We start from the raw sequence: 18,937 nt of genomic DNA, 5'->3' as shown, positions 1-18,937 counted from the left end.
GAAAGGCTCCTTCTCTTCCACACAGTATCCTATATGATAAAAGGGTAATATGCAAATCGACTGAACGGCAGAACGACCAGTTGCTATGATGTGCACTGACCACCAGGGGGCAGACGCTCAACGCAGGAGCTGCCCCCTGGTGGTCAGTGTGCTCCCACAGGGGGAGTGCCACTCAGCCAGAAGCCAGGCTCATAGCTGGCAAGCGCAGCTGCAGTGGTGGGAGCCTCTCCTGCCTCCTTGGGCCTCATTAAGGATGTCCGACTGACAGTTTAGGCCCGCTCTTTGGGGGGTGGGGCGGGGAAGCAGGCCTAAGCCGTCAGACATCCCCTGAGGGCTCCCAGACTGCAAGAGGGCACAGGCCGGGCTGAGGGACGACCCCCCCACCCCCACCCATGCATGAATTTTGTACACCAGGTCTCTAGTTTAATATAAACATCAAGCAATCATCATTTCATGTGCAGTTAGGCTCAAATGCTGCCCTCCACTGTGTGAGTGGTGTGAAGACTGAAAGCTTAGACTATAGCTCTTTATTAGTAGTAATTGCTCAGCCATTGCACAGTACCCTGGAACAGCTGTTTGGTGAATGAAAGAATAATTCAAAGCAAAGCAGGCCAGATATAAAACTCTTCCAAGGCACATTTCAAAATAGCTCCTTTATGTGAAGTAGGTGCATGTCTGCAGAGGGAGTTTTTGTGAGGACAGGTGGATAATATGGGGCCTTTACAATAATTACATCACCATCTGGCCCCATCTTTATGGCAATGCAGTTCTGCTGTACTGAGTTCTACATATGTGGTATATAGAGCCATATAGCTCAACAACGAAACCGTGTGACTGGCAGCCTTCATTAACCACACACTGATGCAACAGATTGCTTTGAGAAACGGGTTTGAAGCACATCTGTGAAACTTACGATCCTATGGGTACTGGCATTTATTTCTTTGAGGTATCACTTTACACTTAAGTTTTTCTTGGTAGAGTATTTTTCAGAGACTTCTCTTTTGAGGCTAAATTAGGAATTTCTGTTCCTTATTTGAGTTCCAAGAATTGTGCCTTTCCTGCCCTCCGCCCAAATTGGAAGATACAAACCGTGGGAAAAAGTGTCTTTACAAACTGTATTGAGTAAGTTATCTAACTTGGTTTATTTAGCATAGTCAGGAAACCTTTCACATGCATGGCATCCTCTTTCTATTATTTCTCTCTAAGCTAAAACAGTGTTTTGTTTTTTTAATGAGTTTCTGGGTCCTGGCTGCAAAGGTGGGGAATAAGGTGGGCACAAAGGCTGAGGTAGTAAGTAGATGTGGAACTCGTTTCTCCTTGTTCAGATCAGTCTCTCTTTCCAATATTTACTCTTCCTCAAATAGGAAGAGGGAGAGCGGAAAAGAGAAAAAAAATGAGACATATAAATAGCTTTGTGGGATTTACTTGAAGTCTAAAGAATATGCATTTATGCAGTTATGTTCTAGGCACTGAAAAGCTGACCAAAAAGAGAACCTCTACCCTTGTAACCTTCATCCATCCCAGTTATGCCTGAGAAGGATGTCGGTGCTAATTTTAACCAGGAGACTAAGATGCACAAAGAACAAGTATCATAAAGCATTTTTGGAGCCAGAAACATTTAAGTTCCTTGACTCACTGCTGCTCTTACTCCAGACCACACAATTATATCCAAGTGAATTGCTGTTAGAATTAGTGCCTTCAGAGGAGACGATTGCTCGTAATTGGCAGCTATAAACCACTTCACTGAGAAAGCTGGGGTCTTAGATGCTGTGAGAAATAATTGACAGACTGAGGCCTGAGTGAGTCAGGCTCTTGTGAGTCATAGGACTTTTAGGTCAGTCTTTTAGACTGACTCTCCAGATCTTGCCTTTTCCTCCCTCAGGGAAGTCAAGTGCCTAAGGCAAAGATCTAAGTAGATATCAAAAGAGTAGAGTGCCTCTGGCCAGTGTTTACCCAAGTGTGGTTATCAAATCCCCTGTTAAAGTCCCGTGGGGTGCTTGTTAATCGTGCAGACTCCTGCTGCTCTCCCCCCCACTGCCTAGAGGCAGGAGGCCAGCCTCTGAGACAAGCATTCCAGGGGGTTTCCCTGCACTCAAATCTGCCTTGGACTTCTGCTTCCCAAACACACAGATCACCTGGATCACCTGGGGAGACTTTTTAAAAGACGTAATTACTAAAGTAATACACATAAAATATGGAAACAATATATAAGCGTACTAAAAAAATTAGATGTCTTCCTGCTTGCCAGTGTTTGGTGTTATTCTGACTTTTATCCTATGCAAATACATGTTTTGTTTTAATGAAGGATCATAGTAAGCATGTTACTCTGCAGCTTGGTTTGTTTCCCAGCTTGTTTTTAACAATATAAAATGGACTTCCTTACAAATCTATGCCATTCATCAACACAAGGCTCACATATCAAATGCCTTACAGAGGTTAGGCAGATAACATAAATAAGTTAAATGGAGCAGGGAGGAACTGCAGAAAACTGGAGGTTTTCCATCTAATGAAATGAGAAGCTACCCAACTCTCGCCAACTGTTGCCTCTTGGGAATGTGGATTCAGAATCGCCAGACCTTCTGAGTTCTCAAAAGAAGCAAGAAATCAAATTTGTTTAATGTGCAATCTCCAGATACTTAAGTTTTGATAACTAATTCAAATTAAATACCGGGCGAACCAGCCAAAATGTCTTCAATCCAGACACTGCCCTCAAGTCACCCTTTTGAAACCTCTAATGCAGTGGATACATAATCTTCCATGTTATGTCATTATTTTAAAACCTTTCTTGCTTTTAACTAACAGAATACAAAGCGTTATTGCTGAACCCTTAGGCTGTGATATTACAGCCGCTAAAATAAGACAGTCACGGCTATACCTTTGTGCACTTTACAAATAATTCTAGAAGTACAGATTCAAAACTGCCCTTGAAAAGATTGTGCCAGTTTACAATCCTTTTAACAGTACACGAGGGTGTCCTTTTCTAGGGAGCTTTAAACAGATTCCCAGGTGCCTCCCTGGAGATCAGATGTAGTGGGTCTGGGATGGAGCCCAAGAATGTTTGTTTTTTTAAGCTCCCAGATGGTTCTAATGATCAGAGAGGTTTTGGAACCACACTCTTAGATTACTAACAAGTTGTTTGGGACCATTTCCAGTAAATTATAAAGGAAACTGTAAATACTTCATTTATACTTCTCTGTTTTAGACTGTTCCTAATGACAGCCCTCCATGGAAACACGAAAAGGCTCTGCTGCTGCTGTTTCAGGCAGTTCAATCAGAGCAGAACAATAAATAAACCAAGTCAGGAACCTTCGAGCAGCTTTTATTGGCACAGCCTACGAAAAGGTGTGGTAGCCATTCTGAGCAAAAACCTGTATCCCAGCAAGCTGTTCAGTGTTATGTTTAACACACCACTGAACCAGAAAGTTTAAGTTCCTGAAACAGACACCCCAGGTCACTTAAGAAGCTCCAAAACCAATAGGTTAAGCCCTGCTGCTCTGTTAAGACCTGAAAGGCAAACACACGCAAGCACACACACACACACACACACACACACACACACACACACACACACACACTCTCAATGTGCATCCTTGTTATGGGATGACTAGAAAGGTACGCAATGGTATCCAGTTTTTTTAGGTTGACTCCAGTTCATTCCCCCATTACAAGGAAAATGCATTTCAGCAGTGGCACTGAAGTCTCCAGGCTGTGTTTGCCTAAGCAGTTTTTGCTTAGGACGAGTGGTGTCATAGGACATGATCATCAGGATGGTACAGTTCACTCATCAGGCGGTAGATGTAGGAAGGTGCGTTCCCACCAATGTTGGAGATAAAGAGGGTAATGAGCTCTGGGGGAACATAGTCAAACACAGGGCAATGAACGCTGACTTTCTCCAGAATGTCCCCTGAAAGGCAATCACAGTTATAAGATAAAATTGAGGATCCTGCTCTAATGGTTTAGTAGCATATAGATTCTAGGCTCAATAATGCAGGCATACATGCTACCCCAAGGAAGGGAAGCTGGGACAAATGCAAACCAGAACAGATGACTTCAGATCGTGATACTTCCTGTTTAAAACTATCCAATGCTTTTCGTTAGCCCTTAGAAAAGAATTCAGATGTGGGATTGCAACCTTCAAGATCCCACCACACTACATCAATTACAAATCATACCAGTCTACTTCTTGCTCATTCCTCTCCAGCCACAGGGCCATTTTCTTCCCAAATGGCTAAGCATGTACCTAACTCAGTCCCTTTGCACCAATGCCTGGAAAACTCTCCCTTTGACCTTCACGTGGGGCTCTGCGCATTCAGAACTCAGCTGAAATGTCATCTCATTAAGACACTTCTCCAATCTAAGGTAGTCTCCTAGCCACTTTCCATCTCATCATCATTTGTTTTTTTCTCGAAAGCATCGCATGACCTGACATTTCCTTGTCCATCTGCTGCAGCAGAACGTAAGCCCTGTGGGGAGCAGGGCCTATCTGTGTTGTTCATTGTTATGTCCCTAGTGCCTAGAATAGTGCCAGGTATATAGTTGGTGCTCAATAGATGTAAATATTTCTGAAAGAATGAATATTTAAATAAGTGGATGAAGTTAATCAACTTCCAAGAAGAATTAGCACCCCAAATACTATGCTTTGCTCCCAGAGGGTGTTTAAGGCCATGTTAACTTGATGAGGCTCACTGAACACAGCTGCTGCCTCAGAAGTCAGAGAAAGGACCCCAACACACAAAGGGTAGCCAAGTTATAGGCAAGTTGTGTAAGTCAGGACATTGCAGAGCCCGCTTCCTTTGGCAGCCACATCACCAAAATGACTTCTGACAGCAACTGAAAACAAGTACATTTCCCACTGGGTTGTTGCCTGTGTCTCAAACAACATGCAAAGCCGAACCCAGTCAATGCTGGGTGATCCAGCCCACCATAGCCCCAATAACTCACCTAAAATAGATTAGTCAGAACAAAAGGAACCTAAACTAGATCAGGTCTCCAGGCACTCTAAGTGCTGAAGAGAACAGTCCCTACAATAAGTGTGATAAAAAGCACAACCTGATAGCATTAAATCCCACTGACCACCAAAACCAAAATTCCAAATACACACACACACACACACACACACACTTTTTTACCTTCTGTGAAGGGCAGAACTTCTTCAGGAGCCACAAACTTATGAAATGAATCTTCTTCATTGGGGAACTGGAAAAGAAAAAAAAATTAAAAAAAAAAAAGACCCAGCAGTTCTATTTCTAGGTTTATACCCAAGAGAAATAAAAAAATGTATGTTCACACAGAAACGTGTACACATATGTTAATACCAACATTATTCACAAAAGCCAAAAGGTAGAAATAACCCAAATGCCAATCAAGAGATGAACAGATAAATTGTGGTATATCCATACACTGGAATATTATTCAGTCATAAAAAGAAACCAAGTACTGTGCTATAACTCAGATGAACTTAGAAACCATTATGCTAAGCGAAAGGGCCATTATTGTATTCCTTTCATGTAAAATATCCAAAATAGGCCTGGCTCAGTAGTTGGAGTCAACCCATGCACCAAGAGGTCACTGGTTCAATGGGTTTCGGACTTGATCCCCAGTAGGGGGTATGCAGGAAGCAGCCGATGGATGTTTTTCTCTCATCAATGTTCCGATCTCTCTCCCTCTCCGTTCTTCTCTCTCTCAAATCAATAAAAACGTATTTTAAAACAAACAAACCCCCCCAAAAACCCCATACAAACAAAATAGGCAACTCCAGAGAGACAGAAAGCAGATTAGTGATTAGTAGGAGATGAGGCTAAGGGAGAAAAGGGAATGATTACTTAATGGGTACAGAGTTTTTTCCTCAGATGTAGAAAAAGTTTTGAAACTACAGAGTGCTAGGTGCACAATGCTGTGAATGTAATAAATGCCACTGAACTGAACATTTTAAACTGGTTAATTGCATGTTATGTGAATTATACCTCAATTAAAAATATAGAGACCTATAAATAGATTGACATTTTCAAAGCAAATAGTTTTTATCACTAATGAAATGACTCTTCAGTTAGTAACTCCTATTCAGGCTTCAGAGGACAGTCCCTGGAACTATGACAAATAAAACAAATTGTATGTTCCTACTTTTAACTTGCTTGGCATTTTGAAAAGTGGTCAGGGTGATGAGGAGTGGTGGCAATGTAAACAGTGGGCCTTCCCCAACTATGTATCGTCCTGACCTTACAATTTTGACTTCTTAAAGCTGACAGGTTATAAATATCGACTGTTTTTCCTGGATCACGACTCATGTGGCTTTTTCCAGCCTCCACTGGATCTAATCCATTGAGTCAATGCAGATAAGAAAAGTCCTAGAGTAGATTGAAGGCCCAGAGTTCAAGCTTACCCTTTGGCTTCCTTATCTCTGTTCAAGGCAGACAGACATACCTGTGGGGAAAGCTTGAACATAGGGGCACAGACGATGAGTGGGGTGGAATGGTGTTTTGCCGCCAATGCTAGAGTATGAGTTCCTGTTACAGCTCTCAGGGCACCATTTGCCAGGATGGTCTTCGTGCCAATGATCACCTTTAAGACAGGAAGAAAAATGAGACAGGAGGGAAGGCAGGGGAGGGTGGGTAGGTGGGAGGTAACCAACCAAGGACCTTGTATGCATGGCCCATGGACACAGACAATGGAGCGGTGAGGGCCTGGTGCTGGAGGGGGTCAGTGGGGGATAAAGGGGGACATATGTAATACTTTTAACAATAAAGAATTATTAAATAAAATAAAAAAATGTGAGCCATCCCGGGATAAAGCCTTAACAGGGCCACTGGGCACAACAGCCTAACTGCTCAGGCCTGAGTCTTGGCCTCCTGAGGGGTCACACAGAATAGAAAGAAAACGATTTAGGCTTAGGACCACAGTTCTAGCTTAAAAGTGGGTTCCCAAGGAAAAAGTGAACAAAGTATAGAACAGGAAACTGCAATATCTACTTTTAGCCTTGTCTTTAAAAATCTATATGCCACACCTCCTGAGAAGTGGGGAGCTTTCTTATTTTCCATCTACCAGCGCCAAGCTCTCTGAGCATAAGGGGGGAGCCGTCTACTGGGTCCCGAGCTGACCTGCTTATAGTAGTCCCACTTCATTCTTCCAATGCTTTAACCAAAGAGAGGCTATTCCAAATGAGGACCAATGATATAGACAAAGGGAAAAAATTTCAGTTAATAAAGTTAAAAGGTTCAAGCCCTTTTAATGTGCTTTCAATGCCCACGGCTCAGTGGTTGAGCGTCGACCTATGATCCAGGAAGTCACGGTTCGATTCCCAGTCAAGACATGTGCCCAGGTTGCAGGCTCGGTCCCCAGTGTGGAGTGTGCAGGAGGAAGCTAATCAGTGATTCTCTCTCATCATTGACGTTTCTATCCCTCTCCCTCTCCCTTCCTCTCTGCAATAAAATCAATTAAAAAAAAAAAAAAATATATATATATATATATATATATATTTTAAAAGGTGCTAAAACCTCTTCCCATGGATATTATAAAAGAAACTAAAAATCAATATTTTAGAGGTATAATCTTCATAAATTCAACATAACATAACTCCAAACACACCCACCTTATTGACTCTTGACATCACAGCAAAAATGGCGGCATCAGTCATGACAGTTGTCTCAATACCTGCTTTAGACAAATTGACTGCCATTTCGTGACCCTGCAGTAGGAGAGAAAGGCTGATTGATGCTGGGACAAAGAGTGAGAGAGAGTGAAAGACCTCTCAAATGTAACTGGATCTGGGGAGTTTTGTAATACTGAGCACACCCAACACACACTTTTCAAAATATAACTAACTCATTTTTGTGCCTGTAGTAGGTATTCTTTGGTAAGCTGCAAGGAAGCCCAGAGAAAGCTAATAAATGTTTAATACTCCACAGCAGTGCCAAAACTGGAAATATTACTTGCTTGCATAATCAGGCATTGCTGATGACAGCTCCTGGCTCATTATTTTACAACATTCTGCCTCCTTATATATATCCTTTCTTGAAACCTATTATTTATCTAGGGATTGAGTGAGGTTAGACTAAGACTTGGTCATCCTCAAGGTAATTTACTCTATTTTGATTCTTAAAAAAAAAACCAATGTTTATCTTTTGATGGACCCAGCAGTTCACCCAACTTTCTTAAACCAATGTTTAATGTTCATGGAATGAACTTGAAAATGCCCTTCATCTTTTACTGATCTTCTCAATGTCTTGTACATCAATTCAAAGTGGGCATGGATCCCATCTATCACTCCGTTATTCTCTCCTCAGTTCTCATTTTTCTTGGCAACTCCAGCAGCCCCCTACCTGACAGAACGGAGCGCACTCTGCCACAATGACATGGAACTTCCTCTTCCGCGCAGCCTCTTTGAGGAAGGCCTCTACTGTCCGGGAGAAGCCAATGGTCATGATCACCTCATTCGAGTGGATGTGCTCCAGAGCCTGGGCTGCAATGTTCTCCGTGGTCCCTTCTGCAAAAACAGCCAGTTTTACAAGGGAAATATGAAACTGTCATGACACGACAGAGCACCAAAGGGGACGTGTGCCCATCACACAGACTGCCCACCTAGCTGAGGTTGGTAACACGGGGTTTACAAACTTAATATGAAATGCCACATTTTCTTAAAAACCCTGCTCCTCTGAGATCTTCTGTCTCCCAAGTTCTCAGCCTGCCCTCCTTTTCAGCAGTGCCCCCTCATCATCAACTTAGCCCCCTGCCCTGGCATGACACCAGCTTCCTTACAAATGGTTTTGAAGACAATGACTTCAGGCAAGAAATGATCCATTCTGGGAAATCCTACAGCGAGCACTGAGCATGGGGTAAACCGAACTTCCCCTTAAAAAAAACCCTCCCAAAGGTGGCCACAACACCTCCATCTGAGAGGGAGACCACAGAAGAAAAATAAGGGAGGAATTTGGAAGCAGCAGCTCAGCGCACAGACACGCCCGGCTTCTTCCTCCCCTGAAGAACTCTGACTGCAGTAAGTACCTGCAGGTCTCCTGGTTCACAAAGATAAGGGGGGTGGAGGTGGTCGGCGTGGGTATAAACAAGAGGAGGCTTAGTGACGGAGGGTCTACTGCCGATGGCTTTGGGGAGTTCGTCTTCTTTAAAACGAAGATAAAGTGGCCTGGCTGGTTTTTCTCAGTGGTTAGAGCACTGGCCTGAGGACTGAAGGGTTGTGGGTTCGATTCCTGTCAAGGGCACGTACCTCGGTTGCAGGCTTTGTGCCCCATGCAGGAGGCAACCAACCAATCAATGTGTCTCTCTCATCTTGATGTTTTTCACTCTGTCTCTCCCCCTCCCTTCCACTCTCTCTAAAAATCAATGGAAAAAATATCCTCGGGTGAGGATTAACAAAAATAATAATAAAGCCCGGTCCTAGTGGAGTCTCTGCCACGGTGGATTTGCAACCTACAAAGGCTTGGTCTGGAAGGAAATGTGGAGTGGATTACCTTAGTCCTACCACCTGTTCCAACCCCCCCTCATCAGGATGGAGGGGAAACCTCTGGAAACCAGAGCACTAGCTATCGCCATCTCTGCCAATGAGCAACTCCGAGGACCTCCTGTTGTCCCTTCATTTTTCTGCAGCCTGTCCCGCCCACCTGGGGATCAGACTCTTACCCAGTTCCACAAGCAGCTCATTAATCGCCTCAATGATGTTGGACTGGAGCTGGGCATAAGGAGAGCTGAAATCCTCGCTTAGGCCCCCCGACGTCAAGAGCTTGTGCAGGGACTCCTGCTGGTCGCTCTCGTCGCTGCGTCCGTGGAGTCTACGGAGGCACCAAGAGCACAGGAGGTGAGGAGGCGGTGTGATGTGTACCAGACCTGTTCAGCTCCGGTAAAGGCTCCCAGGGGCTCGCGCCAACAGCGTCCCTGGACCCAAGCCCGAGCCCAGGCCGGGGCCTGACCTGCCGTACTCCTCCCGGATGATCCTGAGCACTCTCCGCACCATGTTGCCCACGGTGGTCTCTGAGGGCTGCGCGGCCGTCATCCTCCGGCCCTCTCTGCGGATCAGCTCCATCAGCTCCCCTAAGTCCAAGGCAGAAAGGGTGAGCAGAGCAAGTGCTCGGGGCGGCCGGGGCCACTCTCCGCCGGGAATGGAGAACGGAGAGCGGGGAGGGACGCCGGGGAGCGAGGCCTGCCTCACCTGCGTTGCTCCAGCGGTGGTCCATGATGATCCGGCGCAGCAGCCCCAGCGTCTCCCGAGCCATGTCCTCAGAGCTGCGCCGCCCGCCGCCCCGCTTCAGGGCCTCCACGAAACTCTCAATCCTCTCGGACAACTCCGAGGCCTTGTCCGCGGCTCCTGGCATCTTGAAAGGAGCCGCCGACACCGCGGAATCCCCACCTGCACGACCTCCGAGTTTGCACTTCCGGGACGGACCAGGTCGGCTTCCGCTCCGCGAGGAAACTCCAGTTGTGTGCACGTCAGGCCACGCCCCTAGCTGTCTGAGCCAATCAGAGACGCGGAGCTCCAGTTTCGTTACAGCCAAGGATCTGCAAGCCGCTGGACCCGAGAAGCGCAACTGGCCTTTGCTGGACCCTCCGACGCGACAGAGGTGATTCGAGAGTCCTCCAGAGCGTGGCCTGTCCTGTTGCTATGGGAACAGCCTGCGGCCTTCTTTCCTGATCCCCTACTCCGGCGACTGCCCCATCTCCTGATACAGATGCTCAGAATGCGCGTCCAGGGCCCACAGCCCGTGGGCAGACCCCCCGCCCCCTTTATAATGCCGTGTTTGCGCCTGTACCTCTCTAATAGATTCAGCTTCCCGGGCAGGGATCGTATCTTTTTTGCCTTTTTATTCCCAACGCCTAGCACACCTAATATAAGACAGGGATCAGAAATGAGGAGACCCATCCCCACCAAAATAAGGAGATTCAAAGTGGGAGCCAATAAGGGAGCAAAAATGATGCCCTTCCATTTGGACAGACTACAGAGGCTGCACAGTATAGTATAATACAACACCAAGAGCTACCATTTACTTAAAGCTTACAGATGTTGGGCAGTATGTGTGAATTGTCTCATCTAATGCAACTCTGTGAGGTATGTCCTCTTGTTCTTATTTTACAGGTTAGGAAACAGAGCCACTGAATGTAAGCAGCTGGTAAGGAAATGCATTTATATTTAAACCCAGGGCCATCTGATTATTTCCTTAAGATAAATTCTTAGAAGTGGAATCCTTGGGCACATACATTTTTAAGAGTTGTTACAATGGACAAATTGCCTTCCAAAAAGATATATCAATACCAAAATCAGACGATAGTTCAAGAAAACCACAGACTAGTATCCCTCATGAAGAGCAGATGCAAAAATCTGCAACAAATTATTAGCAAACCAAATCCAGCAATATATGAAAAGATTAATACATAATTGCCAAGGAGAATTAAAATCTAGAATGCAAAGCTGTTTCAATATTTGAAAATCAATCCATTTAATAAACCATATGAACAATCTAAAAAGTTAAACCACATGATCATATCAATTGATGCAAGAAACATTTGACAAAATTAAACAGCCATTTAATTTAAGAAGAAAACAGCTCTCACAAAACTTGGAATAGAAGGGAACTTCTTCAACTTGATAAAGGGCATCTACAAAATCCTACAGCTAACAACATACTTTATGTGAAAACCTGCTCTCTCCCTGAGATCAGGAACAAGGCAAAAATGTCTACTCTCACCATTTCTATTAAACTCATACTTAAAGTCCTAGCCATTGCAATAAGGAAAGGAAACATTTTAAAATATACAGAGTGGGGGAAAAAAGAAAGAAAACTATCCTTCCTCACAGAAGACATCTTCATCTACATAGAAAATCCCAAAGAATCAATAACAAAAATAAACAACTACTAGAACTAATAAGTGAATTTAGCTTGGGTTGATTCCAATCTTTTTTAGGGGTAGGTGAATATAAGCATATATATATATATATATCTCCCCATCCCCAGTGGAACAGGTGAGTCATAACTATGTGAATGTTCACCTTTATGAATAGTGCTAGTCTTCCAAAGTGGTTAAATCAATGTATGCTCACTCTCTGGCAGGCCTTAAAGAGTTCCAGATCTACATCCTTACCAACCCTTAGTATTCTCAACTATTTTAGTTTTGGAGAATCTGTGGATGTAAAAGACTGTCTCACTGTGATCTTAATCGGTTTTCCTAATTACTAAGAGTTGTTTACCTTTTCACATGTTTATCAGCCAAGTGTTTTTCTCCTGTGTGAAATATGTTTATGTGTTTTGCCTACTTTCTTTTGGCTTTAAAAAAATATATATTTAATATATTCATAGAAGTTCTTTATTCTTTTTCAGTTATTTGTCTTATAAATATCTTCTCTCAGTTTATGCTTGTTTTTTTGTTTGTTTTGCTTTGGTTTTAATATGGTCAAATGTATCAATCTTGTCTTTCATAGTTAATATTTTATTATAATTAATGCCTTTTGTGTTTTATTTTAAAAATCCTTTTCTAATCCAAAGACATAAAGATAATCTAAATATTTCTTCTAAATATTTTAAAATTTTGCCTTTACACATAATTTGGAATTATTTTCTATGTAGGGTGAGAGGTGGGAATCCAATTTGCTTTTCTTTCTTCATTCTTTCTTCAGTGATTTATATATATTTCAGAGAGGAAGAGAGAGGGAGTGAGAGACAGAAACATCAATGATGGATGAGAGAGAATTATTGATTGGCTGCCTCCAACACACCCCCTACTGGGGATCAAGCCTGCAACCCTGTCATGTGCCCTGACTAAATCAATATGAGAGACACATGAATTGGTTGCCTCTGCAGGCACCCGCCCCAACTGAGGCCAAGGAGCAAACCTGCACCCCAAGTAGTGCCCTTGACTGGGAATTGGACCCAAGACTCTCTGGTGCTAGGGCAGACACTCTAACCACGGAGCACACCAGCCAGGGTAGCTCAGTAAAATTTTATAATTTCCTTTATGTAGATCTTGTTTGAGTTATTCCTATACACCTTACATACTTTTTGCCATTGTAAGCGATTATCATTGTTTTCATCATTGCCAAATTGATAGAGAAAAACATTTTTTAATTAGTTTAAATTTGCATTTCTCATTAATTATTAATCATGAGAAACATTTTTTCATGTTTATTTACCATTTGTATTTCTTCTTATGTGATATATGGTAGACATTCTTATTGCCCACCCAATACCCTTTTCTTTCTTCCTTATTAAAAGAACTGATTTTGTTTAGTTTTTTACTCAGAGGGTAAGTGGTTTTAGCTTATGGGTAGATCCTGGTTCCGTACTTTCACTCATTTTCTAGTTAGTGGGATATGACTGTGGTTCATAGGACTTTCTGGAGAGGTTTCCTGTTGTGGGAGGGGGGGCGACGCGGGGGGCGGAGAGGAGGAGGGGGAACAAACAAACAGAGCCCGGCAGGTGTGGTTCAGTGGTTGAGCATCAACCCAGGTTCCAAGAGGTCGCTGGTTCGATTCCCAGTCAGGCCGTATGCCGGGGCTGCATGTTTGACTTCTGGTAGGGGGCATGCAGGAGGCAGTCGATCTGTGTCTCACTGAGGTTTCTATCGCTTTCCCTCTCCGTGCCTCTCTCCATAAAATACATGTTTAAAAACAACAAAGAAAAAACAGAAAACTACTTAGTCGCTTCTATCTCTGGCTTTATTGGATGTGATGCCTAGAGTTCCTGCAGCTGCGACAACTTAGATGAACTTCAAGGAAATTATGCTGAGTGAGAAATACCACTCAAAAGTATACACACTACATAATTCCATTAAAGTGACATTCATGAAATGGCATAATTATAGAGATAAAGAATAGATTAGTGGTTGTCAGGGTTTAGGGATGGGTGGTGGCATGTGATGGGTGTCAGTATAAAGTAGTGACACAAAGAATAGTACAGTTGTACCAATGTCATTATCTGTTTTGATATTGAACTATAGTTGTGTAAGATGTTACCATTGGAGGAGGCAGGGGGAAGGGAGCATGGGACTTTGGTGTATATTCCTTTCAACCTCCTGTTAATCTACAATTATTTCAAAATAAATAGCTAAACAAGAGCTTCATAAACCAGGATTTATAAAATAAAAGCATCTATTAAAATTTATAAAGCATTACATTATATTACTCTAGCTATAATTGTTAAATGACTCAGTGCTAGCATAGGTAATAAAAGAGACTGTTTAAAGTCTGCAATTTTTCAAAGTAGGATGCAAAAATAATATATTTGGTGGAATCTCAGCTTCATTTAAAAATATATATGTTATTCATATGTATTTTTATATATAAATATACACATACATATGCTCACATGTGCTTATACATACACCTATATATACACACACATAGTATACCATAACTATCTATATCTATATACTGTATTTTCATATATCTCTATCTCTAGGTAGTGTGATTAGAGGGCTTTTAGCGACCCCTAATTGCCTCAAAAGTAATTCTTCTATAGTAACAGAGTTTTAACTGGGCACATAGCCACCCAGAAGAAAGACATTTCCAGTCTTCCTAGCAGGTAGAGGTGGTCACATGACTATGTTCTAACCAATGGGATGGGATGGAAGCGTGTTGCTGATTCTGAGAACCTTCCCTAGGAAATAGCTGGCATGAGTTCTTGGCCTTTTTATCCCTTTCTCTCTGCTCTGCCAGCTTAGATGACGAGGACGCAGGCCACACTGCAGGGGGAGCAGAGCAGGGAGCTGGAAGGGGTAGAACTGCTCCTCCTGAGGCGCCTGTGGAGTAGAACTCGCATACTCGCCTGGACATTTGGACTTCATGTAGCTGCAAGTAAAATAAACACAAGTCTTGTTTAAGCCACTGTTTCCTTGGGGTTTCAATCACTTGCATTCACACTGAATCCTAACAAATACAAGAGTTATTTTTATTTGTGTACTGTTCTGTGTTTTCCAAAATTTCTGCAATAAACACGTCCCATTTCTTATCAGAAAGAAAAGTTATTTGTAAGAAAAAGAAAAAAAAAAAATCTTTCATCAGGCCCATTCTCTCAACCAGGAGCGTGATTTTGTTGATTTTCCCAACGTGTCCCAACTTCGTAATGATCAAATCATAGTTTCCAAACTTAATTCGGAGAGTGAGGTGATGATGATGATAATTCTCAACTGGTGGAAGGAAGACCGATGGAAATATTTGTGTTCTCCTCCTGTTCTAAAGAATCTCCTTTAAGGCCATCGGATCACTTCCTTTTCCTGAAGGGCTTTGACTTAACACTTCGGCATGTGAATGCATTACTGTTTTTATCCTTCTCTGATTGTTTTGGTGGATAAGTCATGTCTCTACGCAACCTGAGAACAAGTGCTATTGTGGTGGACACCTGTTGTTTTTGTCTGTCTTGAACACTCCCTTTCCTTTGGGAACTGCCCCTCCTCATCTCGTGACATTCAGGTGGAACTGTCAATCCCAGAGCCTCCTGATGCCCAAGTAGCCGTAGCCACCGGGATGGCACACTATTCAGGTCTGGTCAGTCACACAACTTCTAAGCTGATTGGCTGTGCAAAGCCATTCAGTCCTTTCTTGGGATTTGCTGTACAAACCCCAGAAGAAAGCAGGTTTCTCTCTTTGAGTTTATCTGCTATAAGGAGGTGGACTTGGGACTTCTCTGCCTCATGGAGAAAGCTTGTCTGCAGAAGAAAGTCAGGCAACTCCCCTAGGAGAAACAGAATCCAGCAGAGCCAAGTTTTAGAGTGAGAGAACAAGCAAATAAGTTGATTATTTGAAATGAACTGATATAAGCCCTTAGATCTAGCCGGGACTGAAGATAGAACTACCTTTGGACTTCTCAACAAATTCTCCTTTGGCTTAACTTTTTGAGTTTCTAGAGCCTTGACATAAGCTGCTTTTTTGTCTTCCTGTGAGTCCAACCCTATTTTCAGCCAAGATAGGAGTTTATTATTATCTTATTGATTCTGCTAGACTACAAGCTAATCTTGGTCTATACGTGGATTTTTATTTTTGTGGAATCTGTCTCTGTTGTGGAGATTCCCTGCCACTTAAACATAGTTAGTTGCTAGGAATTTGGAGGAAAATTCTGATGACAGACATAGGTAATGGTATAGGGCATGTGATTAGAAAAAAATACTACCCCATTGTTATTAAAATTGCAGATAAACAGATGTTCTTTATGGATCAACATATTTAATCTGTAACAAATATTTAGAGCATCTTTATGCCAAGCACCATATTACATATTAGAAAACAGCTCTGCTGAAACCGGTTTGGCTCAGTGGATAGAGCGTCGGACTTCGGACTGAAAGGTCCCAGGTTCGATTCCGGTCAAGGGCATGTACCTGGTTTGCGGGCACATCCCCAGTAGGAGATGTGCAGGAGGCAGCTGTTCAATGTTTCTCTCTCATCGATGTTTCTAACTCTCTATCCCTCTCCCTCCCTCTCTGTAAAAAAATCAATAAAATATATTAAAAAAATTAAAAAAAAAAAAAAAAAGAAAACAGCTCAGTAGTTGAGCCTTGACCTATGAACCAGGTGGTCACGGTTCAATTCCCAGTCAGGGCATATGCCTGGGTTGCTGGGGGCATGAAGGAAGCAGCCAATCAATGATTCTCTTCCATCATTGATGTTTCTCCCTCTCCCTCTCTGAAAACAAAAACATAAATTCTAAAAAGAAAACAGCTCCTGTACTATGGGAAACTCATCCCTATACTTAAGAGTATTTTGCTTTTAGTTAAAAACTTCCCTGTTTCTTATCTCTTTTGGTCACTAAATAGCCTTCTGAAGTTGAGTGGTTCTGGCCAAGTGATCAGTTACTCCACAACTGATAGGTCCACCCTTAGTGAGAACTAGCCAAGCACATAGGTGGACAAAGCAAACAGCCTGTGATTCGGGGGGGAGGGGGGCGTGGAGACCAAGGCCCATCGGCCAGTTATCCTCTTGGCTATGGGAGCAGTGTAGCTGAATGCTAAACTGTTGAGAAGCTTCGGGTTGGAGGTCATATGGATCTCAGTTCCAATCTCAACCCTATCCCTCCCAACTTGTCTGTGAGTGGAGATGATAATAATAGTGACATCTGAAAATGACAGTGTTCTCAAAGATTTAGAGACATTGCAGTACTAGTGATCTTTAAAGCAATAGGTCTGAAGCTATTCTGAGGTTGAATCGGCCCCGGTGAGGTTGAAATGGCCCCGGTGAGGTTGAAACGGCCCCAGTGAGGCTGAGACGGCCCCTGTGAGGCTGGGACGGCCCCTGTGAGTCTGGGACAGCCTCCGTGAGGCTGAGATGGCCCCTGTGAGATTGAGACGGCCCCTGAGAAGCTGAGAAATACCACATGAACTCATTTATGGATAATAAGGACCATTATAGACTGATAAACAAAAATGGATGCAGAGGCAGAGCAGCATTGAACAGAATGTCAAACTACAGTGGGAACCCTGGGGAGGGTTTGGGGGAGGGGGGGGGTTGGAGATCAACCAAAGGACTTATATGCATGCATATGAGAATAACTAATGGACACAAGACACTGGGGGGTGGGGGAAGCTGGGGGAGTGTCAAGGGGGGGAAAAAAGGAGACGTGTAATACTCTTTGTAATACTTTAAGAAATAAAAAAAATTAAGCAATAGGTCTGGATTCATTACATAATTGAGAGCATTTATTTAAATCCCCATAAAAAGTGATTTGAGTGTAGTTAATAAGGACCTGGTTGTAATTTTGAAGACTAGATGAAAAATAACACCAGCTTTTATTTCCATAACTTCTCTCTCTCTCTCTCTCTCTCTCTCTCTCTCTCTCTCTCTCTCTCTCTCTCTTTCTCCTCTCTTTTAAGACTGGGTCAGTTACTGTAACTACCTGAGAGCATCCAGAACAGCCACAGACCTTGTGTGATGGGCTGACCAAATAAGGAAGCCCAGTGCCCTGGCAGCTTCCGCCACTCGGTGGGAAAGTGACACAGCGACTAACCTGCAGACAGAGGCTGCCGGTGGCTCCCAAAGGCCCAAGGCTCATCCTCTCCCTTCTGGCTTTCCTCCTTCCCTGGAATAGTTTCTAACTCTGATTTGATGCCTGTGGCCAGGAACATCCCTAACAACAGTCATTGTCTAACTTCAGAGTGTAGTTTGATGAGCTGGTTCCTGACCAGAGGGGGGAGGAGGGAAGGAGAGGCACCAGCATGCTCTCTACATTGTGCATAATATAATTATTACCTCCATAGCAAGTGGAAAGGAGGTAAGAACTGAGATCAGAAATCTCAGCTAACTTGAGGGGGATTGGGTAATAAGAATCATAGTGTCCTCCAATTAGTAGGCACACACATCTAAACCAGGGGTGGGGAAACTTTTTCTGCCACGGGCCATTTGGTTATTTATAACATCATTCGAGGGCCACACAAAATTATCAACTTAAAAATTAGCCTGCTCTATTGGTCAGACATTTAATCAACTCACCCCTCATGCCTTGGCAGGGCCAGACCAAATGATTTCTCGGGCCTTATACGCCCCACAGGCCTCATGTTCCCCGATCTAAACCTTTCAAAACTCTACAAGGTAAATGCTAACTTCTTCATTTTACAGTGGAGGAAGCTTTGGATCGGAGAGGTTAGGTGACATGCCCAGTTATATAGCTAGAGGGGTAGAGCTTAGGTTCCCACCCCGGTATGTCTGTCTCCAGAGATTTGCACAGTGCCTCCGAATTCCACACCATCCACACCCTTCATGTTAGAATGGGAGGAATGGCCTTTAGGGGTCAAACTGGAGGCAGGCTTCCACCAGTCTCAGACCTTCAGGATCTTGGCTCTGTGGCCGTACCCTGCCAATGAGTGAGGAAGCACTGGATGAGAGTAAAGCTGGTACTGAGAAAGCCGGGGGGGGCGGGGGGGGGGGCAGGCTTCTGAGAGCTGTGCCCTGGCCTTGCCAGGCTGCCCCGCACACACCTGACGGTGCTGGGGGTGGACAGGGAAGAGCCCTGCTGGGTTC

At 43.6% G+C, this 18,937-nt stretch overlaps 1 protein-coding gene across 1 annotated transcript; it reads right to left on the bottom strand.

The window, feature by feature from the left end:
- Window positions 1–3,303: 3,303 nt before the first annotated feature.
- Window positions 3,304–10,319, bottom strand: EIF2B2 (eukaryotic translation initiation factor 2B subunit beta). Its single transcript, XM_036313221.1, has 8 exons — window positions 10,157–10,319; window positions 9,918–10,038; window positions 9,631–9,779; window positions 8,316–8,479; window positions 7,586–7,681; window positions 6,421–6,558; window positions 5,130–5,196; window positions 3,304–3,904 (listed from the first exon to the last, which is right to left on the bottom strand). Exons 1-8 carry the CDS (start codon window positions 10,317–10,319, stop codon window positions 3,747–3,749), a joined length of 1,056 nt encoding a protein of 351 aa, XP_036169114.1. The 3' UTR covers window positions 3,304–3,746.
- Window positions 10,320–18,937: the final 8,618 nt, after the last annotated feature.

This window comes from Myotis myotis, unplaced genomic scaffold (assembly GCF_014108235.1).
Source record: "Myotis myotis isolate mMyoMyo1 unplaced genomic scaffold, mMyoMyo1.p scaffold_m19_p_1, whole genome shotgun sequence".
NCBI lineage: Eukaryota > Metazoa > Chordata > Mammalia > Chiroptera > Vespertilionidae > Myotis > Myotis myotis.
Note: the sequence above shows the minus strand (reverse complement) of the source record. Positions and strands in the feature narration are given on the sequence as shown.

Excerpts from the sequence above, each read along its gene's own strand:
- EIF2B2 (XM_036313221.1), bottom strand. The coding sequence starts at position 10,319 with ATGCCAGGAGCCGCGGACAAGGCCTCGGAGTTGTCCGAGAGGATTGAG. Across the intron at positions 10,039-10,156 it reads CCACCGCTGGAGCAACGCAG|GGGAGCTGATGGAGCTGATC; the intron begins GTGAGGCAGGCC and ends CCTTGGACTTAG. Across the intron at positions 9,780-9,917 it reads ATCCGGGAGGAGTACGGCAG|ACTCCACGGACGCAGCGACG; the intron begins GTCAGGCCCCGG and ends GTGCCTCCGTAG.